We start from the raw sequence: 23,343 nt of genomic DNA, 5'->3' as shown, positions 1-23,343 counted from the left end.
TCCAGGTGTATTTCCTATAAAAGTTAATTATAGTTTTTAGATTGCAGGTCTTAAAACTCTCGTGTGTGTGTGTGTGTGTGTGTGTGTGTGTGTGTGTGTGTGTGTGAGTGAGTGAGGGGGGCGGCGGGGGAGAGTGAGAGTTTAGAGATTGGTAAAATCCATGTGAGCTCAGGAAAGCAGTTTCAGATTTTGAAAACTGTCAAAATTAAACTTGGGCTGGGTGCTAGTGTGGTAATGGCACATGCCTTTCCAGCACTTGGGAAGCTGATTGCTCTGAGTTCCAGGCCAACCTGGTCTATATAGGGAGTTCCAGGACAGCCAGGGATACATAAAGAAATTCTGTATTAAAAAAAGAAAGGGAGGAAAAAAGGGAAAGAAAATTAAACTTGAACATTACAAAATAAATTTACATTTGCCTTTAGCTGTGTTAGCTGAATATGTCACAATAAATTGTAACTAACTTAATTTTACAATTCCCTTTGAGAAGGCAATCGGGTGTTTATTTTTAAGATAAACCAGTGCAAAAGATATCCTTTAAGATATCTTTTAAAAGATAGTATTTCGAATTGGATTTTATCTGCTTTTGGGTTGAGTAGCTATATCAGTGATGTGTTTTCTATTCTTGAATAGAAACTGAATCTTTTTTTTTTTTCTTTATTGTTGCTGGATTGAAGATAACCTTCCCTATAGAAATCTGTTTGCCTTTTTATCTTTGACCTGACTTCAAGACTAGCTTTAGGGACTGTTCTTCTATTCTTTTTCTCACCCTTGAGAAGAGATTGCTATATTTTTGTAGATTTAATAGAACTAGTTGTAAGATAGTACACTGTTTAGCTTCTTTAAGTCTTTGTCTTTGCTGACTAACCAGAGGTTTCCTTTTTGACTTATTTATTGACTCTCAAGATAGTGTCTCAGTCTGGTCTTGATATGTGGCAGTCCTCCTGTATCAGCCTCCCAAGTAGCTATAAGTACAGATGTGAGCCATCACACCTGGCTGGGATGTTAATACTTTATTCATAAGTTTTTGAAGAGAAAAATAAATTTTTTAGGAAACAAATTTCTATGATCAAATGTTTCTCTATGGTCATAGGTATGCTACAAAAATCTTTTAGTATACTAGGTGTTTATAAAAGAACTATTTAGGGAGCTGCAGAGATGGCTCAGGTAAGAACATTGGCTATTCTTCCAGAGGATCTTGGTTTGATTCCAGCATCCACATGGCAGCTCTCAACTGTCTCTAACTCTTCCAGGGAATCTGATGCCCTCTTCTGACCTTCCCAGGCACCAGGCATGCATATGATGCACAGATAAACAGGCAGGCAAAAACACTTATATACATGACATAGAGATTTTTTAAAAGTTATTTTATGTGAAGACCATAGAGCAACATTATTATTGATAAAAAAAGAATTTAAAATTTTACTGTCATGTAGTAAAATTTGGATTTAGTTGAAATTTGATTTAATTTAAGTTAAGTCTTCATGTGGGTTATTCTGGCTGCTAACAGTAAGTTACATCAGCTTTGTTGTTGTTTTTGTGTGTGTTTTTTGCTTTTTGAACAGGTTTCTCTATGTGGCCCTTGTTGTCCTAGAACCTGCTCTGTAAATCAGGCTGGCTTTGAACTCAGAAATCTGCCTGCCTCTGCTTCCCTGAGTGCTGGGATTAAAGGCATGCAGTAATACTACCACTGGGCCCTACATCAGCAATTCTAAGGGAATTGTAATATAACTCACAGATCAAGCCTCACCTGTTGTGTGTGCAGTAGCTACTCAAGTTCAGCATTTGTTATGAGAAATTAGTCGTACAGACTTACATTCATTGTCTTGAATTATAGATTTTTCAATATTTTTGTTTGATTGTTTTAGAGCCTCATTAAAAATATCTTTTCAGATCTAAAAATATTTAATGGTATATATTTTGGCAGATTGTCAGATTTGAAGTTGTATATTCTACATTTAAGTTAAATTAATAAAAAGTTGAACCTTTGTTTTTTGTTCAGTAATAATGGCTATTTTAAAAAAAAATTAAAGTAGTTAATACTTGTGGAGTTTGCCCATGACTGTTTAATAGAATTCGGAGGACTGGAGAGATCACTCTGAAGACCCAAGTGTTCTCAGCCCACACCAAAGGACTCACAGCAGCCAGAATCTTCAGCTCCAGGGGATCTGATGCCCACTTCTGGACTCTGAAGATACCTGAATTCTCAAGAGCACAATCACATGCAAATAATTAAAAATACAAATCTTTACCCTCCACCCCAAAAGAAAAGGAATGTTGTAAATCTCATTTGGGATTATTTAAATAAATGCATGCCAAATTTGTATTTTTTTCTATTTTTTTTTATTGACAGTCTCATTAGTTTTAAAACAATAAAATTTCCCATCCTAGCTAGCAGTAAATGCTAGTATGGGATTTTTTTTTCCACTTTGTGCTTTAGTACTAACCTTTATTACAACATCAAAAGAAACTAGAAAGAAATGTAAAATGTGGGTGTTAAACTAGTTGTTCTCTGAAGAAAGTTTTACACTAAGAGTTCTGTAGATTGCCGGGCAGTTGTGTCGCACGCCTTTAATCCCAGCACTTGGGAGGCAGAGGCAGGTGGATTTCTGAGTTCAAGGCCAGACTGGTCTACAGAGTGAGTTCCAGGACAGCCAGGGCTACACAGCGAAACCCTGTCTTAAAAAACAAACAAACAAACAAACAAACAAGCAAACAGAGGTCTGTAGATCTCAGAGCCTGGATAGATGGGTCAGAGGTTAAGAGTACTTGTTGTTTTTCTAGAAGAACTGTGTTTGATTCCCAAAACCTATGTGTGGCTCACAACCATCCTAACTCCAGTTCCAAGGGATCCAATGCCTTCTGACCTCTACAGATGAACATGTTGCAGAGACATATATGCAGGCAAAAAACACCTATATACAAAACCCACATATTTTAAAAATGAGGTCTGTAAATATAATTATTTATACTTATAGGAGGAAGTGCTTCCTTAATATATACAAATTTTTCTTGACAATTTGTGTACTTGCTCTTGTTTTGAAAAATTAATGTATAGTGCTCATAATGACATTTTTTAAAAAATATCATTGCTTTTTAACTGTATATTTTCTTGTTTAGATTGTTGGCAGAGGCATAGAATTTTTGCATCAGATCTTGCTATAAATACAGGGAAATATGTATTCAGGCTAGATTTTCTTAAGTGATTCATGGCTTTTGTTTTCATTCTCTATATAATCAGTTTCTAGGGGAAGTTATTTTTGAAACAATATTAAACTCTTAGTAATTTGTATGTTGCTATTTGTGTCTAGTTTCCCACACAGGAAAGTATCTTATTCTGATTGTGATTTAATGATCTGCTGTGGCTTTAATGGTTATTGGTTTCCATTTAGATAGAGACACAGTGCAGGATTTAAGTTGAAGACTGGCAAAGTAGAAACAATTTGAGAGATTTTTGTTTCCCCAAATAGGTCTGAACAAGTCTGAGTTTGTCATAGAAGGAGTAATAACAGGAATGTTTAGCATGTTACAGTTTTGAGAATATGGTCTCATACATTATTTTATTTTTTATGATGTTGAAAACTGATTTTAGATGTTCTCTTAAAAATAGAGTAAAATAGTTGAGCCATTTGGGCATTGAGCTTTCTGGATCAGTTTGCCTTGATGCGTGGGAGTCACCAGGACCAGATGTCCTCTCTTTTCCATCTCTGTAGGTATCAGGATCTCTTAACACATAGATGATAAATTTTGGTCAGCTTTGAAATTACATATGCTGTATTAGAGAAGGACAAATTAGTGTAAAAGTAATAGGAGTTGAGTAGGTGGCTTGGTCCCAAATGATGAACTGCTATTTAAATTTTATGTTTTTTAGTCTATTTTAGTGCCCCACCTCCATCCTCTCCCCACAGTGATTGGGATCTGACTCAGGCTCCTGTACATAGTAGACAAGCATTCTACCAGAGTCCTGACAATTTTTTAAATTAAAATATGATTTGCGCAAGTTCATGAGTTGATAGGACTGTTTTACCCCTTAAAACTTAATTCATGAGCCAGGCGTGGTGGCGCACGCTTTTAATCCCAGCACTTGGGAGGCAGAGACAGGCGGATTTCTGAGTTCGAGGCCAGCCTGGTCTACAGAGTGAGTTCCAGGACAGCCAGGGCTACACAGAGAAATCCTGTCTCAAAAACAAAACAAAACAAAACAAAACAAAAAAAACTTAATTCATGGGGGCTGGAGAGATGGCTCAGTAGTTAAGAGCACTGACTGCTCTTCCTGAGGTCCTGAGTTCAATTCCCAGCAACCACATGGTGGCTCACAACCATCTCTAATGGGACCTGATGCCCTCTTCTGGTGTGTCTGAAGACAGCTACATTGTACTTATATAAATGAAATAAATTAAAAAAAAATTCATGGGGCTGGAGAGATGGCTCAGTGGCTAAAAGCACTGGCTGTTCTTTCGGTGGTCCTGACTTCAGTTCCCAGCACCTACATGGTGGCTCACAACCATCTATAAAGGGATCTGATGTCCCTTTCTGGCATGCAAGTATACATGCACCAGAGCATTCATACATAAAATAAAAAAACATGTTTTTAGAAAAGTAATGAGTATATACATAGTTGTTGTTTAGTAAAACCAAAAAAAGTCTTTGAATAGAAAAGCATTTTCCTTCTCTATTCTCAGGCCTATAGCCATTTTCCAGATCTGCTTAGTGCAAATGCTCTGAGTACTTGTCAGAACACAGTTACAAATTTATCATTTTGAGGCTTTATTCCTTACCCACTTTCTGTGCATTTGCCCTGCTCTTGCCTATCTTTACTTCCTAACTGCTGCTGTTAGTAAACTGATGCTTTTTTAGTTACCTCTTTTATGTACATCCTTTTATTTTTATTTTTTTTTTGCCTTGGTATTCTTTTTTTTTTTTTTAAAAAAGATTTATTTATTTATTATATATAAGTACACTGTAGCTGTCTTCAGAAGAGGGCATCAGGTCTCATTACAGATGGTTGTGAGCCACCATGTGGTTGCTGAGATTTGAACTCAGTACCTCTAGAAGATCAGTCAGTGCTTTTAACCACTGAGCCATCTTTCCAGCCCCATTGCCTTGGTATTCTTGAAGATTCAAAATGTTGTATCTTGGCATGCATGCTTTTTTTTTTTTAATTTGTGATAATACTAAAGAGATTTAAAATTCTTTTATTACTGTGTGTGTATGATGTGGGGCGGTGCCTGTGTGTGGAGGTCAGAAGACATTTGTGGACTAAGTTTTTTCCTTCTACCTTTATGTAGGTTTCAGAGGTATAACTCAGTTTCCAGGCTTGTGCAGCAAGTGCTTTTACCTTCTGAACCATCTTGGTGACACTCAACAGGCTTTAAATCTCATACCTTAAAATTTTCATATCATCCTTATCTAGACTTGCCGATTGTTAGGATTTTATCTCAGTTCTATTGCCTTTATCACTTTTCCATATGTACCCTATGTTTATTTACTCTACCTACCCCTGAATAATTTGTATACATAATGTTCCATTTTCATAGTTTTTAAAAACTTGTAAGTACAAGGGCCCTCTTTGCAGTAAGCATAGGCTATTATAATAGTATAATATACATTTTGTATTCAGATTTCTTCAGTTGTCCATATGTATGCTTTGTATTGTTACTTCCACATTCTCTCTGCCTTCCCATTACCCTACATAAAATCCAGGATCTTTTGGTTACTTGTAGTTGTTGTAGCTATATCTCTTTCATATGAAATAGTTCTTTTACCCTTTTTTGAAGAACTCCGGTTTGCCTGACTTATAAAATACTACTAATTGTGACATTCTATCCTAGATAGATACAGTAGAGATACTTGCTACTATATCGAGCAAGTACTACTTGCTCATGCTAGGCAAGTAGTATACTACTGGGACTCACCAATCTTTTTTTGAAGTGTGTGTGTGTGTGTGTAAAATTAGATTTATTCAGTTAATGAGTGTATGTGTAGGACCTGTACAAGATCAAGCCTGCCAAAATCCCAGCATGGATAGATAAGAGCCTCATAAAGACCAACCACTAGCAGAGAAGTCCTTGGCAACTAAAGGCTGCTGGAGGAGGGAACTCAATTTTCTTAATGGATGCATCCCTTGAGGGGCTACCTGTTCTCCTGTAGATAGTCCTATGCCCATGGACATACTGGTAGCATTAACACACACGTCCACACACATACACATACGTGTGCACACACACACTCTATAAGACATGTATGGATATCAGAAGATTCAGCAACTTTACCCACTGAACCACTTTGCTGGACCTACCCCTGGTTAAGGAAAGGAAGAAAGGAAGGAAGGAAGGAAGGAAGGAAGGAAGGAAGGAAGGAAGGAAGGAAGGGTGGGTCAGGATTCTAGTCACTTAGGCTGCATTTGAATTTACTCTATAGTGTGTGTGTGTGTGTGTGTGTGTGTGTGTGTGTATACACACATATAATCAGTCCTTGGTATTATGAGTATGTGCCACCTGTCTGGCTCATTGATTGTTCTTGACTTGTTATCACTAGGATGGTCTCAAGATGGTGGTTTTCTAGCTAATATTTCTTCCACATGTATTGGTTGGTATTCTGTGAGGAAGAGTTTTTCTTTTTCTCTTACTTGATTATTCATTCACTTACATATCATAGTACAGGCATATATTTTCATTTATTTGGTGATACTGTTATCATTATTTATTTTGAAACTCAACTTGCCTTAGATTTGGCCATTGGGAGCTTCCTTAACCTGTAATTTTGATATGTTCTTTTGGACCTTTTCTGTCTGCTACCACAAGATGTTCCATGCATGCTTTGTACCCAGCTTACCCCAGCCTTGGTAACAGTCATTTCTGAAAGAAGCCCTCATTTTTTTTTTTTTTTTGGTTGGGAGTAATGTATATAAACTAAGATCTCTGAGCAGAAAGATCTAAGTAAGAAGTATGAATAGGTATGTCTACCACTGTTGGTGTATATGTTTGTATTTGTATGACCATGAGTTCCCATTGGTATCCATGATTTCTTTCAACACCACAGGCTGACCCCTGTCCCTTCTATATTTGCTGCATATGTTCAATACTGATAATCTGGTTCTCATCGCCCATAGCATGTATACTTACTTGCTTAATTCTATAATCAGAGAAAGTAGTTCTGGAATTGCTAGCCCATACCATTGCAAAAGGTATTCTGGTAATTAGAGTTCATCAGTTACTCATGGTTGATTTTGTCTGTACATGAGCAATAAATAAAGCAGTTTGTTCAAAGTTGGATTAGTCATCTTTCTCTTTCCGTACACTTAATTGAAATATAGCTTGGCTCATTTGTGTGTATTTGGTTTTCATTTTTAGATCTTCTACCTGATCTTTGCTGCTTTTATTTCATATTTCATATTTCATATTTCAGACCACTAACTGTTTTAAAGGTTAAAATTTTATAAAAAGTATTCTAGGTAAGAATTGTCAGCCAGGTGAGTCAGCAAACTATATATACTTTCTGTGTATTTTTTTATTATTTAATATTGTGTCTTGTATATCAGTCCATGTTTGTAGGAATATTTTTCCTCTGTGTGTGTGTGTGTGTGTGTGTGTGTGTGTGTGTGTGTGTGTGTGTATGTGGCTGTGGCTGTGCTTTTTATGTGTGGAGGCTAAAGATCAATGTTAGTTGTTTTCCTCTAATACTTCCCACCCTATAGTTTAATTACATTATTTTTTTTTCCTGTAAGTCACAGAATAACTTTTGGGGGTCAGTTTTCTCCTTCCACTGTGGGTTCCAGGGATTGAGCTTAGATTATCAGGTTAAACCTGCTTAACAATTTTGGCAGCCCACCACCTTATTTTGTGAGACATGATCTTTTGTTGAACTTGAAGCTCAATGATTCAGCTGGACTAGCTGGCCAGTGAGTTCCAGAGACCTCCTATTTCTGCTGCCACCGTCCCAAGTGCCAAGATTACAAGCAGACTCCATTGTGTCCAGCTGCTGCTGCTTTTGTTATTGTTGTTTTTGTTTGTTTTTCCAAGACAGGTTTCTTTTTGTAGCAGTGACTGTCCTGAAACTAGCTCTGTAGATCAGGCTGGCCTCAAACTCAAGAGATCCACCTGCCTGTGCCTCCCTAGTGTTTGGATTAAAAGTGTGCACCACTACCACCTGGCCGTGCCCAGCTTTGTAAAATGTGGATTCTGGTGTTAAAATTCAGATCCTCATGCTTGAGAGGAAAGTATTTTACTGACTGAGCCATTTCCTGGGCCTCACTCCCTGTCTTCTTTGTTCTCTCCATTCCTCTATCATCCATCTGCTTATCTGTTTGCTTATCTGTCTGTCTATTAGTCTATCACTTTCTAGTGTATTCCATTTGTGAGTGTGTCACAGTTAATTGCAGCTGGTCTCCCAGGTGTGAAAATGTAGGTCTAGAGTATTTTGTAGTTAATAATGCTGCAAACTAATAGCTTTATACACAAAGTTATTACTATTACTATTATTGTTAGGTACCTTGGGGATGAATAAATATTTAACTCTTTGTGTGAGTAGTAATGGATAAAAGATTTTATAATAATATAAAGGTGTTTGCATATCCTGTTTTCATTTCTTGAGGTTTTACTAAAATAAAATAGTCAAGGCTATTGAAATAATGCTTTGTTGAAATTATTTTTCTGACTGGAAAGCCTTGAAATCAGTAGGAAGTTGCCTTGGAAACATTCTTAGTTAAGAAATAACTACTCACATGGTTTGGGTCAAGGTTCATGTTGAGCAGTGAACTGTTCCTAATACATATTCTTATCAGTGCTGTTTCACCCTACCAGACCGCTGAGTGCCAGCTGTTTGGTGAGACTTCTTTTAATTTACATTAGGTTTCTCTATTTTGCCTGTTACCTGGTGCTTCTTCAGGATTACAAAGTGACTGTAGTACAAGATAGTTTTGCATAGGCTAGAAATAAAGATTTCAACTTCTAGAAATGATGCTGGTCCTCAGGGGCATGGTGTCTTAGAGTTTGAGAAATGTCCCAGTCCTCTGAGGTGATTGATGACCTCAGGTCTCCTGTTTCACATGCAGTGAAATAGGAGGGAAACGTGCTGCATTGCTGATTACCCAGGCAAAAGACTGGTAGCATAGCTTCTCACTGGGACTGACAGGAGTGGGCTACATATATATCCTGAGGTAGATGATCTCAGCTTAGGGTGGTCAGAGCTCTCAAAGCAGATCACCTCTGCCTCTGAGAAGTCTTCAGTTTCTGTGTATGATCCATGCAGCCTTGCAGTTTTCTGTGTATGACATGGGAAAAGCTTGAAGGTGGGTCAGAACAGTGTCAAGTGTCCAATGCCTCTAAGGAAGTTGCTCTTAAAGGAGACTCAGGTGATAAGGTGGATAAGGAAAAACTGGACTATCTAGGGTAGAAGTTAAAGCTGCTGGTCCAGAAAAGTTGGTAACCATATCTTAAATCTGGGTGACTTGAAATCATTCCGATTCACTTCTTTGCTAAAATTAGTTAGAAATTAAAAACATTTTGAAATGACTTGACCTATAACCCCTAATAGATGTTGAAATATAGTACAGATCATATTAAGCTGGGTGTGGTAGCTCATGCTTCCAGTTTCAGCCTGTAGGAAGGTTAATGCAGGAGGTCTGAGTTAAGAGGCCTGCCGGAAGACTCTGTCTCAAACAAGAAAAAACAAACTTTATTCTATTTTTTTAGTCTGAACTTTGACATTTCCATTTGTTGGCATACTGATAATGTGTATTAACAGCGTATGAAGAATAATAGTTACCAGGCTGGAGAGATGGCTCGGAAGATAAGGTGCCTGTCACACAATCGTGAGGCTATGAGTTCAGCACCCACATAAAAGTTGTGTGTGGCCGTGCTAATCTGAAGTTCTAGTATTGAGGAGCTGGGGTGGGCCTGAGGCAAAGTAAGTCCATGGTGCTCACCAGCTAACCACCTTAACCAAATTGGTTAGCTCCAGGTTCAGTGGAGACCCTATATAAATAAATGAGACATGGCTCAGTGGTTTAAGAGTGCTTGCTGCTCTTCCAGAGAACTGGAATTTGGTTCCCAGCACTAATGTTAGGGAACACTACTATCTGTAAGTCCAGCTTTAGGCTATTGAATACCTTTTTCTGACCACTGTGGGATCCCTCACATATGTGGGGTGTGTGTGCTTGCTGCACATATACATTCCTACACAAATTTTTAAAAAATCATTAAGACCTACGTACTCAAGTGAACATGGTATATATACACCCCCTACACACATCCCACATCATAAACAGCATATATACAAATGTATATTTCAGTGGATTAGATTGGTGAACCAAGATCTAGTGTTTGTTCTACATACCTCTTGAGTTTGCTGTATTTCAGTGGTTCTGGTACTTGAGTTCCTTCAGCCCTACGTGTTCATAATATGAATGGTTACCTGTGTGCATGTTGTGCACCACATGCATGCCTCGTGCCAGAAGAGGGTGTTGGATCTCTGGAGTTAGGGATGGTTATGAACCACCAGGTGGGTGCTGGGAACAAAACTCCATCCTTTGCAAGAGCAGCAGCAAGTGCTCTTACCAGCTGAGCCATCTCTCCAGTCTCAGTACTTAAATGTTTATCCAATTAGCATCTTATTAAGGTGTTTAAATCTCTTTATATTATCTCTTAAAATGTGCTTCTAGATGTATTTTCGTTTCCTAAAGTATTTTGCTAGACATATATGATTTTGATTATAACACTAAGATAGTTTTAACAGTTGTGCCAATTTTGGAATAAACTCATTAGAGTCATATTTTATTTCATTTAATGTGGCTTTGAATATAGTTTAGGTCAGGCATAGGGAGTCTTTTGTTGGCTAATTCTATCTATGTTAGAAATTTCTCTGTGAAGATATGTTTTCAGCTGCAATTAAAAAAAATGTTTTCAAGACAGGTTTCTCTCTGTGTATGTAGCCTTGGCTGTCCTGGAAATCAATTGTAGATCAGACTAGCCTCAAACTCAAGAGACCCACCTATCTCTGCCTTCTGAGTACTGGTATTAAAGGCATGTACCCAACTACAGCTGCAATTCTTTTAAAGAGTGTAAGCTAAAGGAATAAAAAAAAATCTTGTTTTCATTCCCTATATATGTGAGCATGTTCATTGCAGTGTATGTAATAGTCTCTGGCATTAACTCCTGACAGTCTTTTTATTCTCTTAAATATATTTTTCAGGTAGAAGAAACTGAGGCTTTAAGAAAAAGTTTTTGCTGTATGATTCATGTTTCTTATGAAGTCCTTAACATACTAATATGAAGTAGCTATGTCCTATCTAGTGGTGAAGAAGTAGGCCTGGAATCAGTTCTTGTAGGTTAAAGCACAACAGAATTAAAAAATGGTAGATTGTGGGTTCTAAAGTCCATGCTTGGATAGTTAGATATAAGACACTAGCATGTTTTCTTGGAGTCTACAAAGTAATAATTAAATTCATGTGAAGACAACTTATTTTATTCCATATACTTTTTATATAAAAAGGAAGGGTTCTTTTGGTAGGGTTGGGGGTCATTGATCAATGCTTTTGCCTTGTTCAAACAATGCAAGCAAAAGTTCATATCACTGTGTCTCCTGGTAAGAATTTTAAGAGAAGAGTCCAATACTTCCTCAGAAATCTTGGGGTTCTGATTAGAATGTGGGCTCCTAATACTGGGGAAGCCTGGTATCAGACATTGCTGGATGTGGTAGGAATCAAGTTACAATATCAGAACTCTTGGGGTGAAGTCAGAATTAGAAACAGATGGTGTAGGTATATTCAACTCTTAAAATTATTTGGAGGTTTCCAAGAACCTTAGTACAATCTGAGGTTTCTCAGAATGCTTATTATATAACATAATCCAGAGACAAGAGGATTGAAGCATAGGTTTTTGTAGCTTTTCATGAGGAAAAAAGGGAGTACTCTAATTGCCTAAGGTGCTTTTAAAAGAATCTTCACACACAGTGGGGAGATTATTCTAGAGGAATAGTTCTTTGGAACTTTTGGAAATTTGACATACTACTTGTTACTGAGGTGTTTATTTGTTTATGTTTACTGTAATATAGGGAGACATTAGAAGTGATTTTATACTAATGAAAGAATTACTCAGACTTAGGGTTGGGAACCTACATGGATTTGAGCTTTTGAATTTCTATAATACTGCTAAGTACAGAAAGATCCCCAGTGTAAAGCAGCTTAGTTCAAGATAGACTGCCATGTCTTAGCCTTTACTGCCTTTTGTGTAGCAAGGTAGTTGAGCCTTTGGACAGTTTCAATTCCTGTTAGGTGGAATCCCTTAAAACTCCCTTGCACACTTAACTAAGAGTGCCAGTAATATTGGTGAGATGCTTGGCAGATAGGAAAATGTTTCATTCTGGTAGCTATCTGTCACTGTGTCCTAGGATTTCAAAGTAACTGTGTGCTTTTTATTTACAATTTTGTGGGTGAGAAAGAACTTGTCTAGGATTTCATCAGGTAGCATATCAGTACCTAGAACATCTTAACTCACATGTCTCTGTATAAATTATTGCTTCCCTGTGCTCCTATGCTGTCATTTCCTATGATCTCTTCAGTTTAGGCTTAGAGTATGTAGTCAGACTTCTAACATGGTGGCTGACCTCCTCTTGACAAGGCTTCCAAACAGTAGCAAGGGGGGAAGTGTTGAGTTTCATAAAGCTTGAATTTTCATATCACCTGCCCAGGGTGGTCACAGAGTCAGGGAGTGAGAAGGGAGAATCTTAGTGGGAACAACCACAGAGCAATTAAGCAGAAAAGGAAAACTATTATGACAAATGCTTAACTGACTTCACCAGCGAATATCACTCATCTAATGAATGATTCAAGAGAGGCTGATCGCCAGCCTGGAAGAAGAAAAGGACAGAAGTAAAAAGAATGGAAAAGGTTTTCAAGGAGAAGAGTGAATTGTGCTTTATAACTCCCCTCCTTGCCTCTGCCCTAAACTCCTGGTTCTGCTATTTTTGCTTGAGGCTTTGTCTTTTCCCTGATTTGATCTCTGCCTAGTCCTTACAGTCTTCCCTGGCTCATCCTTCGGTCCCCAGCTGCCTTCTTTTGCTCTGTGTAAGAACTCCATTGCTGTCTTGTTCTCTGAAAACCTAATACCTATAGAGGATCACATGCCTTCCTCTCAATTTCAGGGAAAGTTGGTGTCTTAGTCAGGGTTTCTATTCCTACACAAACATCAGGACCGAGAAGCAAGTTGGGGAGGAAAGGGTTTATTCAGCTTCCACTTCCACATTGCTGTTCATCACCAAAGGAAGTCAGGACTGGAACTCAAGCAGGTCAGGAAGCAGGAGCTGAGCAGAGGCCACGGAGGGATGTTACTGGCTTGCTTCTCCTGGCTTTCTCAGCCTGCTCTCTTAGAGAACCCAAGACTACCAGCCCAGGAATGGCACCACCCACAAGGGGCCCTCCCCCTTGATCACTAATTGAGGCAATGCCTTACAGCTGGATCTCATGGAGGAATTTCCTTAAGGGAGGCTCCTTTCTCTGTGATAACTCCAGCTTGTGTCAAGTTGACACACAAAACCAGCCAGTACAGTGGGTTCATCTTATCATATTCCTACTAATATTTCTTGAATCTTTATGATGAATGGTGCCAGCCTATTCTTAAATTTCAAGAGGAAAATACTTTTACTGTTGGATCTTATGTGGAATATGTATATATACTTTAATATTAAATTAAAATATTTTGATTGTATTTTTATGCATCCATAGTTATAATAGTTTTTGATTTAATTTAGCACTAATGTTTAAAAATTATGTCTGCTAGTATAAATTTATAGCACCAATACCTTTAAATTAAGAACATCAAATTTGTTATTATGAGAGAAGTAATATATTTTGAAACACTTCAAACAGTGTAGTTGAAAGTGAGAGTAAGCCGGGCGTGGTGGCGCACGCCTTTAATCCCAGCACTCGGGAGGCAGAGGCAGGCGGATTTCTGAGTTCGAGGCCAGCTTGGTCTACAAAGTGAGTTCCAGGACAGCCAGAGCTACACAGAGAAACCCTGTCTCGAAAAAACCACAAAAAAAAAAAAAAAAAAAAAAAAAAAAGAAAGTGAGAGTAGGTTCATATGCCTCCATTCCCCACACAATTTTGGAGGGTAGGGTGGGGTGGGAGATTGCTTTTGAGACAGGGTTTCTCTTTGTAGTCTTGGCCTTCCTGGAACTTACTCTGTAGACAAGGTTAGCCTGTAACTCCCAGAGATCTAACTGCCTCTGCTTCCTTTAGTGCTGGGGTTAAAGGTGTATACTCCTACACCCAGCTTTCCCATACTGTTCTTTTTACATAACTGTTTTTAAAGACTTTGAAACAATTTCTTTCCAAGTGGAGACACAGAAGCAGATGGTAAAGTATCTTTTAAAACCAGAAGTGAAGCCAGGTGAGGTGGTACATTGGCATATGTGATACATGCCTGTAGTCCAGCTACTTAGGAAGTTGATGTAGGAGAATAAGCTGAGGGGTTCCAGACTAATCTAGACAGCACAGTGAGATACAAACAAAAAACAAAGGGCCAACAAAGAAACAAAAAGGCCTTCCTAGTGTGTTGGTCTATGCCAATAATTTGGGTACTTTGGAGGATGAGTCAAGAGGATTGAGAATTTGGGGCCGGCATGGACTAAGTAAGTAGCAAGATCCAGAAAAGTAGCATGTTTTAGACCTACTGCTTAATGCTAGTCTGTGCCTTTAAACACCATGTGAACTTGAATTCCCACTGTCTCTTAGCAAATTAATGAAAATACCTAACTTCTTTGTGCCTCTTTTCCAAATCTTTAATAAAACTGAATATAATTCACACTTCCTGGGGCTGTAAGGGTTAAATGAAGTGATAGTCATGAAAGTTGCAATAGCTCCTGGCATAATAACAGTGTGTGCTACAGAAATATTAGCTAGATATATGTGAACTTTATTTAAAAAAAAAAAAGAGTATTGTTTGGGGTGCTAAAACTTTAGAATGTTGCAAATTTAAGATTGTGTGTGTGTGTGTTTGTGTTGGTGGGTAGGCTCTGCTTTCCCCTGTTGCAGCAGTGTTTTCCTGTGGAAGTTTGGTGATTCTAAGTACTTCTCGCCCCCACACTCTTTCTCCTGCTGCAGTGAGGTGCTGTTACTGATAGTGTAGTAGAATGCTTGCCTCTCAGGTGATGGGAGGCAGGAACATCATCTGAAAACCATTAGGCTTAGAAAATTATATTAGCGGGCTGGTGAGATGGCTCAGTGGGTAAGAGCACCCGACTGCTCTTCCGAAGGTCCAGAGTTCAAGTCCCAGCAACCACATGGTGGCTCACAACCATCCGCAACGAGATCTGGCGCCCTCTTCTGGAGTGTCTGAAGACAGCTACAGTGTACTTACATATAATAAATAAATACATCTTTAAAAAAAAAAAGAAAATTATATTAGCATTTATTCTTTGGTTAAACCTCTTGTTTCCCTTAGATTAACAATTGTAAATGAAGAAAATATCTAATAAAATTTTTTTGAAAAAAAAAAGAAAAGAAACAGACATAATCATAAACAGGAAAAAAACCCCAGTAATCTCTCTTTTAAGGAAAGATTTATTTATGTTTAGTGTGTTTTGCCTAAATGCTGGTCACCACGTGTGCCTAGTGTTCTTGGAAGCCATAATAGAGTGTAGGATCTCCTAGAACTGGTCATGAGTCGCCATGTGGATGCTGGGAACCTAATTTATATCCTCTGCAAGAGCAGCATGTGCTCTTACCTCCTGACCTATTTCTCCAGTACTTGTTTAAGCTTTTTAAGAAAATTAAGTAGAAAGAACTGGAAATTTTTTTATATGAGGGAGGACGGTGCCAGTGCTTTCCCGCTAGTTATAGCCCACTCGTAGAATTTTATGATTTTAAAGGGTATGTTAGTCATTACCTACTCTCCATTTTACAGTGAAGAGAAAAGAGTCACGATGGTCTCACTCTTGTCTCTGGTAATGATGGAGAGCCAGTGCTAGAATCTGGGCATCCAGTTCTCACCTTTTTTTTTTTTTTTTGAGTTTTTTTTTGAGTTTTTTGAGACAGGGTTTCCCTGTGTAGCCTTGGCTATCCTGGAACTAGCTCTTTAGACCATGTTGGCCTCCAACTTAGAGATCCATTTGCCTCTACCTCTGGAGTGCTGGGATTAAAGGCATGTGACACTGCCACCCAGCACCTTTCTCAATTCTAAGGAAAAAGTTTCATCTAGTTCGAAGGTCTGAGTCTGATTCATGGTAGAGGCTGGAGCACTTATGTTCATTTGCCTTTCCCGATGTGTATTACTGCTTATAGCCTCTTGAGCCTGGTTACCTCAGGAGAACATCAAGAGTCTTCATTCCAGGACTCGTGAACTACTTGAGCTTGAGTCTGAGGTGAGAACAGGGACAGAGAAAGGTTCTGTGGCTGAAGAGGCAGAGAGTGAAAGGGGCTTCCCAGTGCCTTCCTCCCATTCAGAGTGTTATCTAAGGGCTGGGAGGACAGCTTGGGGCTAGGCCTAGGAGAATACAAGGAAAATGGAGTGTTTTGTTGAAGGGGTGGGTGGATCAGCATGCTACAGTTTGATGAAGCTTTATAATCTGAGTGATACATAAGAATCTGCTTTTCAGATGTCACATGAGCCTGCTGTGCAGTGAGGTGTAAGCATATAAGAAATACACTCCATGGCCCTTTTGCCTTGAAACCACCTTGAAGTGTAATTATAGGAATATTAAAGAGTTCTTGTAAGTTCTCAGCTTTAACTCTTTGATGTTCACAATGCTCCAGTCTTCTCAGTTTTCTTGGACATTAGCTTAAAATCCCATGGTCCAGTATGTTTATATTTTTCTGAATAGACTCTGGTTATGTGGTGTGTGCATGTGCACATGCTCCAGCTTCTTCTCATAGAAGAGGCTGGAAAAAGTTCTGCTTCTGCGGGAAATGTGTTCATGTTATGGCTACACTTCTGAAACTCACCTATCTCTAAATTGAAGCTTCCTTTCATAATAAGGTCTTATATGAAGTAAATTTTCATATTATAACTTGTTCTATTCTTAAAATGATTGAGAGTTAAATTTCTATTATTACATATGAGATTTTTGGGTAATTGAATAAGGAAATGACAAACCTTTTTTGAAATGAGTTGCTAGGAATTGAACATAGGGACTCCTAACATGTTAGGCAGATGTCCTATCACTGAGTCATAATAGTCCAACAACAAAAAATGGAATCAACATTTTTTAAAAGTTTCCATACCTACCTTTGCCTGGTTCATCTGTAATTCTTTTCTTCTTTCTTTCTTTCTTTCTTTCTTGAGATTTTTTTATTAGATATTTTCTTTATGTTATCCCTTTTCCTGGTTTCCCCTCCAAAAACTCCCTATCCCATCCCCCCCCCCCCCCCTGCTCACCAACCCACTCACTCCCGCTTCCATGTTCTGGCATTCCCCTACACTTGGGTATCCAGCCCTCACAGGACCAAGGGCCTCTCCTCCCATTGATATCTGACAAGGCCACCCTCTGCTACATATGGGACTGGAGCCGTGGGTCCCTCCATGTGTACTCTTTGGTTGGTGGTTTAGTCCCTGGGAGCTCTGGGGGTACTGGTTGGTTCATATTGTTGTTCCTTCTATGGGGCTGCAAACTCAGCTGTAATTCTTAAAATAATTGGCCTGATGACAGCATCATCAAGAATTTTGTGCATTTCACTTATTGTATTAGAAAATGCCTTTAGAAAACTAGAATTAGTCTTAACTGTGACTTTACTTTTGGTTACACCTCTAACTAAATAAAGGAAGATTTGCTATTTTTGGTTGTGTATTATTACCTGAATGGCAAAAATATGTGATTAAAAGATACTTAAAGAGAAAAAAAACCCACCAAATATTTTTAATGGGAAACCAGTTTATTAACCTGTTGACTTCAAAAGAGAGTGAGTAATAAAAGAAACACATGCATGTATGTTTAATTTATGGCTAGGCTATTTGAATTATTCAGTTAGGAAACACCACACTGCAGACATGCATTTAAATTCTTCTTGATACAGCTTTAGGTAGACAGTCATCTGTGTTAGTATTCACAAAGCACCTGTGCAGCCGTGGGATTTATAATGGAATCACAAGCTACGATTAAAAATTGGAGTGGGAGGGTGGGAAATAACATGATCCAAATGCTATGTTGTATTTTTCTTTTTATTAGTGTGCAGGTCCAACAAAAGCCCCTGGGTCTGTTTGACTTGTTCAAGTGTCCACTGTGGAAGGTATGTGACATGTTTATTATTCCTTACCTACTTGCTTTAAAAATGTGCCCAACGTTTTTATATTAAAGTGTATTTAGTACTTTTTCTTAATCACAGAATACCATACTTTTGCTAGTCTTACTTCTGTTAATCAAAGCATACCTTTCTTTCTTTGTAGTTTGAATACTTGCCTGATACAACAAGGGAAACTCAAGGGGAAATCCTTTTATGTTGCTATGTAGAATTAAAATCTGGTGATTAAGACAACCGACTAGTAATATTTGATTGGGACAATGAAACAAGGAAACTTTTAAATCTTGAAACAAAAGTTTAGCAACTGACCGTTTAAAAAAAATCATTTTAGTAGTGGATTTAAGTCCACTTCATAGTACTATAGTTGAATCCTGTGTTTTCATTACTTCAGCAGTATCAGTGTAAATCAATCTTGTCTCACTTGCTATCTGTCCTGTCTACTTCCTTTACTAACTTGAGGAAAAAAAATGTAAATATTTATAGATAATGGAATTACCTTTAAACATTACTCTCTGTGTAGTTATTTATTCCTGTCTGAGATAATACTAAATATTTCATTATTCAATTAAAATAATTGTGCCTTCTGAATCTGGGGATGTGGCTCAGTAGGTAGAATACTTCCCTGGCATGCATAAAGCCCTGGGTTCTGTTCTCAGCACTTCACAAAACTTAGTGTGATAGTTGTGCTTGTGTTGCCAGCTTTCAGGAGGTAGAGGCAGGAGGACTGGAAGTTTAAAGTCATCCTTGTTTATGATCAGCCTGGGTTACACAAGACCCTGCCTCAAATCCAAACTGAACTGAAACAACAAATGTTTTGCTTTTCATGTAGATTTAGTAGCTCCTGTTTCAGTCTTCAGTTCTTACCAATTTTTGGCTTCAAACTGCCATTACCTAGATTTGTCATAACTAGTTCTAACACCAGCTCAAGGATAGTTAGTTAGAAGTCATCTACTGTGAGAGTTGGGCATGGCATTCTCACACCCTGAACTCTTAACATGCAGGAGGATTGTTGTTAGATCAAGGCCAGCCTGTGCGAGTTCTAGGACAGCCTGGACTAAAGAATGGGATCTCTCAAAAAACTATAGCAAACAAAACCCAATCAAAAAAGGGAGGAAGAGATGATCTACTTTGAATTTCTTTTAGTGGTCATATATTGGCTAAATTTAAGGGATTTAAGTCTATATTGTATTTTTTTGGAATATTTTCCCATTGTTACTTTAAATTCTCATTACATGAAAAAAACATTTATGTTGTTTAGTTTCCTTGATTTTTGCACATTGAGTTTTGGAATTGAATATGTGTCCCATGCAGACTTACGAGTACTTTTGGGAAATGCAGTGTATTTTAATTATGGCTGCTATTGTTTCAAAATCTCTAGGATCTAGGGAGCCTGAAAATATTCTGTACAGATAATTTTTTAAAAAGACAAGTAGAAGTACTTAAAAATCTGAACTGAAGAGTTAGATGCCTCTCCTAGCTTTGAGAGATGAGGCTGATAATGCAGTAAGGGGTATGTGGTTCCTCCAGATGTCACAGAGTGCTTCATATCTAAAGGTCAAAGGTCATATGCCACTGGAAAGGCCAGGACAGTTTCGAAGAGAAGGAAAAAAAAACAACAAAACTGGGGGAGAGGAATGTTTCTGACAAATAGGAAGCAACAAACAATTCTCTGGGCTTTGGGAAAGTAAGTTGAAATTTTCTAGACTCTGAAGGTTGATTCTTTGTAATCAAGGGTAAGACATTTAACAGACTTTCAGAGAACTATGATTAGGCAAATTAAACAGATAATAGAGAGCAGCATGATTTTGATTTGGATATTTCTTATGTAATTCTAGTGGCTGTTGCCAAAAATACTGATTTTTCAGTAACTTGAGACTATTTGTCTACAGGGAACTCTTAAATGAATATTTTTTCAATTGAGTTTCAAAAAATGGTGTATCAGCAGATCTGAGAGAAACATTCTACTGTTTTTACAACACCACCCTACTTAGTTTTTAAATTTTTGAGATTGTTATTGGGATCTGTGGCATACATGGTAAGCTAGCTCCTTGTGTAACAGTTAAAATAGTTAAAATTGTGCAAAGTTAAAAATCTAAAACTGAGAGAAATACTTATTTTTATGTAAGCTAGCTTTATACTGTTAACCTTTGACTAGTGTGTTTGGGTATTAGCTGAAACATTGCTGATGTTAATGTTATTCATCAATAATAACACTTTTATCACTGATCTTTATAGGGATTTAATTTTATTTCTTTTATTAAAATTTCAAGTTACTATATTGGGCTTTACCATGACATCTCCTTACACAAGTGGCATTATCCTTTGTTCTCAGCCACACATGAACAATTTAAATATAGAGGACATTTGGAAACTACAGTATTATAGCTGAAGATCTTATTGTGTACTATATAAAGATGATCAGTTTCCAAAGCTCTGAGGTTTATTATCACTGTTGTAAAGGCACTCTTCATGCTGTGTGCTAAAACGACAGGAGAAGAAGGTAGTTGCTGAGCATATGTAGGTTAGTTTACCTTTTCAGTTAAACTGCAAGGGCTTCCTAACAACACATTGTATAAGTAGTGAGTGCTTCATGTGCCCACTCTAAGCAATTGGTTTGTTATTTGGACGCTGAATAAATAGTAGTTAAATGTATGGGAGAAGATGCTAATGAAATAACCATTCACACTTGTCTTAGATTATTTAGTTTAATTGCCCAACAATGTGATATATGTACTATAACCTCAATTCACAGGTGAGAAAACAAGTACAGAAATTTTAATAACTCATTGTGCTCATACAACTAGTATGTGAATTTGAAAGGCTAGTTTTAAGCACGTACCCTTGCTATTTTATTTTAAACTCAGTCTACTTTGGGAGACAGCGGATCCTTGGTTTTAAAGTTCATGGGGGAAAGGTATAAGAAAAAAAAAAAGATTGAATTCTGAATTGAGGTTAAGGGTGTAAGTTTTTCTGGGATGTGGAGGCTGGACTTAGGCTGAGAGCACACTGCCATTCCTCAGTCTCAAGGTAAGTGCGGCTTCTTGATTAACTACTGCATCTTGAGAGGAAACTTCCTGCTCTAAGTCTGTTATTTTGATGCCAGTGAACTAGCAATTGTTTCTTTACCTGTTGAGTTTTTAAGTAATTTCCACCTTTTGCAGACTAGTTGTTGTAAAGGAACTGGGATGTTTTTGTGTCCTAAGGAGGTTTTTATAGAGGCCAGGGACAACATTCTATAGTCTTTAGGTAAAGTGTAGATAAATGAGGGTGCATACTTACTTTGGTTTCAGTTTCCCTGCTATAATAATTTATTAGGGCTTGCAAAATGGCTTTGCAGGAAAATGCACTTGACACCAAGTCTGATCCTTCTGGTTTGACCTATTAGGTAGGGAGGGACCCTACACCCATGAATCATCTTTTGGCTTCTGCTTATGTACCATGTCATGGACAGCCACTCACTCCCAAATAAATAAATGTTATAAAGCTTTGTTTATTAAACTTGAGTTGGAAAGTTATAAAATTGGTAGGAATATAACCAATCACTGGCTATGTTTGTTTACATGGACAAATTGCAGTTTTTCTAACACAAGTTGATGTGTGTTTTGTTTGGATTGTTTTACACAAATGCATTTCCATGTGTGTTGGTGATGAGGCATTCAGAGGAAAAATCTGAAGCTGTATCCAGGAGACCACAGATTGCCATACTTCTGTCTGACTTTCACATTGTAGGTGTAACTTCAGCATATGGCACTGGGGAAGGAGGTTGATTAATTTAATGTACAGACTTTTTATTTACTTATTTTAAAATAACAACTCCAAGCTGGGAATTAGCAATTTGAGAAAGCCCTTAAATGAAAGACAATATAGGGGAAACATCAGCATAGATGATAGTATAAATAACACTGAAACGAATTTGGGTAGATAATACCTTTCCTTGCTTGGCCCTAATCAAAGCGTAACTAAAATTTGACCGTAGTATTGAGTTGCAAATTTGAGTGTACTTTAAGTATTTAGCTTAATATATCACCAGGTGATTAACTTTTTAAAAAGAGTTCTTTTTCATTTTAATTTGGTTAACAATTTCATCATCTTTGACTACTTTCCAAAGCAATATTTAAATTAAAATAATTTCACTTGGCTTTGTAAGGTATGTGAATGGCCATGCAAAAAAACATTATGAAGACGCACAGATACCCTTACTCAACCATAAGAGATCAGAAAAGCAGGAGAAAGCTCAGCATACAGTGTGTATGGATTGCAGTAGCTACAGCACATACTGGTAAGTTAATATTTTCTGGAAATGGTATTGTTTTTATAAATGTGTTCTTACAAGTTAAGCTTCTTTGTTTGAAAGATTGTTTTGGTAATCTTCCCTATCTCTTTTCTACTTCCTGAGAGGTAAATGTCAAGAATTTAGTGTTTACAACTCAGCATTTCAGGCTCCCCCTGACCCCCATGAAGTATTTATATTAGACTTTAAGAGGAAGTTGGAGATAGCCATGCCAGGTGGTGTATGCTGGTATTCCTTGCACTATGCAGGCTAAGCAAGATTCTGAGTTAGAGGTCATCCTGGGCTACAAAGCTAGATCCTATGTCCAAAAAAGAATAGGTTGTGAACCTTGTGGCTCTTTGTAATATAATGTATGTGTCTGTGTCATATAAATGGTAGTAAAGTCCTGTCTATTTTGTGACTGTTTAGGAGCAAATTATTTAGACTACAAGCAGTGTTCAACAATTTGTTACCCATGTAGTATATGCAGAGATGTTTATAGTTTTAACTTTTGAGTGAAGCAAATTTCTTTCTCATCATAAATTATGATGAATAATTTTTCACCTTTATTTTCAATTCTAAGGGCTGCTGACATTGAGTGGGGTGTCTAGAAGACCCTTTAGAGTTATGTATTTGCTCAACAGTCCTTGAATTTTACATGAGGGCAATACTGAGCAGGAATGGGCATTTAAAGTACAAATATCCCTGTTTGTTGATTTGCTTTTGTTAAGTGGTTTGAGACAGAGTTTGCTGTTGGGTCTAGGCTGGCTCCTACCTCAGCCTCCTGAGCACTGTGCATGTGTTGCCTTGCCTGTTTCCAGGCATCCCTGAGAACCACACTTTC

At 37.7% G+C, this 23,343-nt stretch overlaps 1 protein-coding gene across 3 annotated transcripts in view; it reads left to right on the top strand.

Moving 5' to 3' along the window:
* Usp3 (ubiquitin specific peptidase 3) overlaps window positions 1-23,343 on the top strand; it is a 78,592-nt gene that overhangs the window by 7,585 nt on the left and 47,664 nt on the right. For 2 of the 3 annotated variants that reach the window (XM_021171884.3, XM_029481108.2), the window contains exons 2-3: window positions 18,157-18,217; window positions 22,377-22,508. In XM_021171884.3, the coding sequence (XP_021027543.1) occupies window positions 18,157-18,217; window positions 22,377-22,508 (193 nt within the window). Of the gene's footprint in view, window positions 1-8,375; window positions 8,821-18,156; window positions 18,218-22,376; window positions 22,509-23,343 lie in introns of those variants that run through there. The other variant, XM_021171885.3, reaches the window with a different exon arrangement.

This window comes from Mus caroli, unplaced genomic scaffold (assembly GCF_978045245.1).
Source record: "Mus caroli unplaced genomic scaffold, Mus_caroli_1 scaffold_11, whole genome shotgun sequence".
NCBI classification, from domain to species: domain Eukaryota; kingdom Metazoa; phylum Chordata; class Mammalia; order Rodentia; family Muridae; genus Mus; species Mus caroli.
The sequence above is the reverse complement of the archived record's forward strand: the minus strand, read 5'-3'. Positions and strand labels throughout refer to the sequence as shown.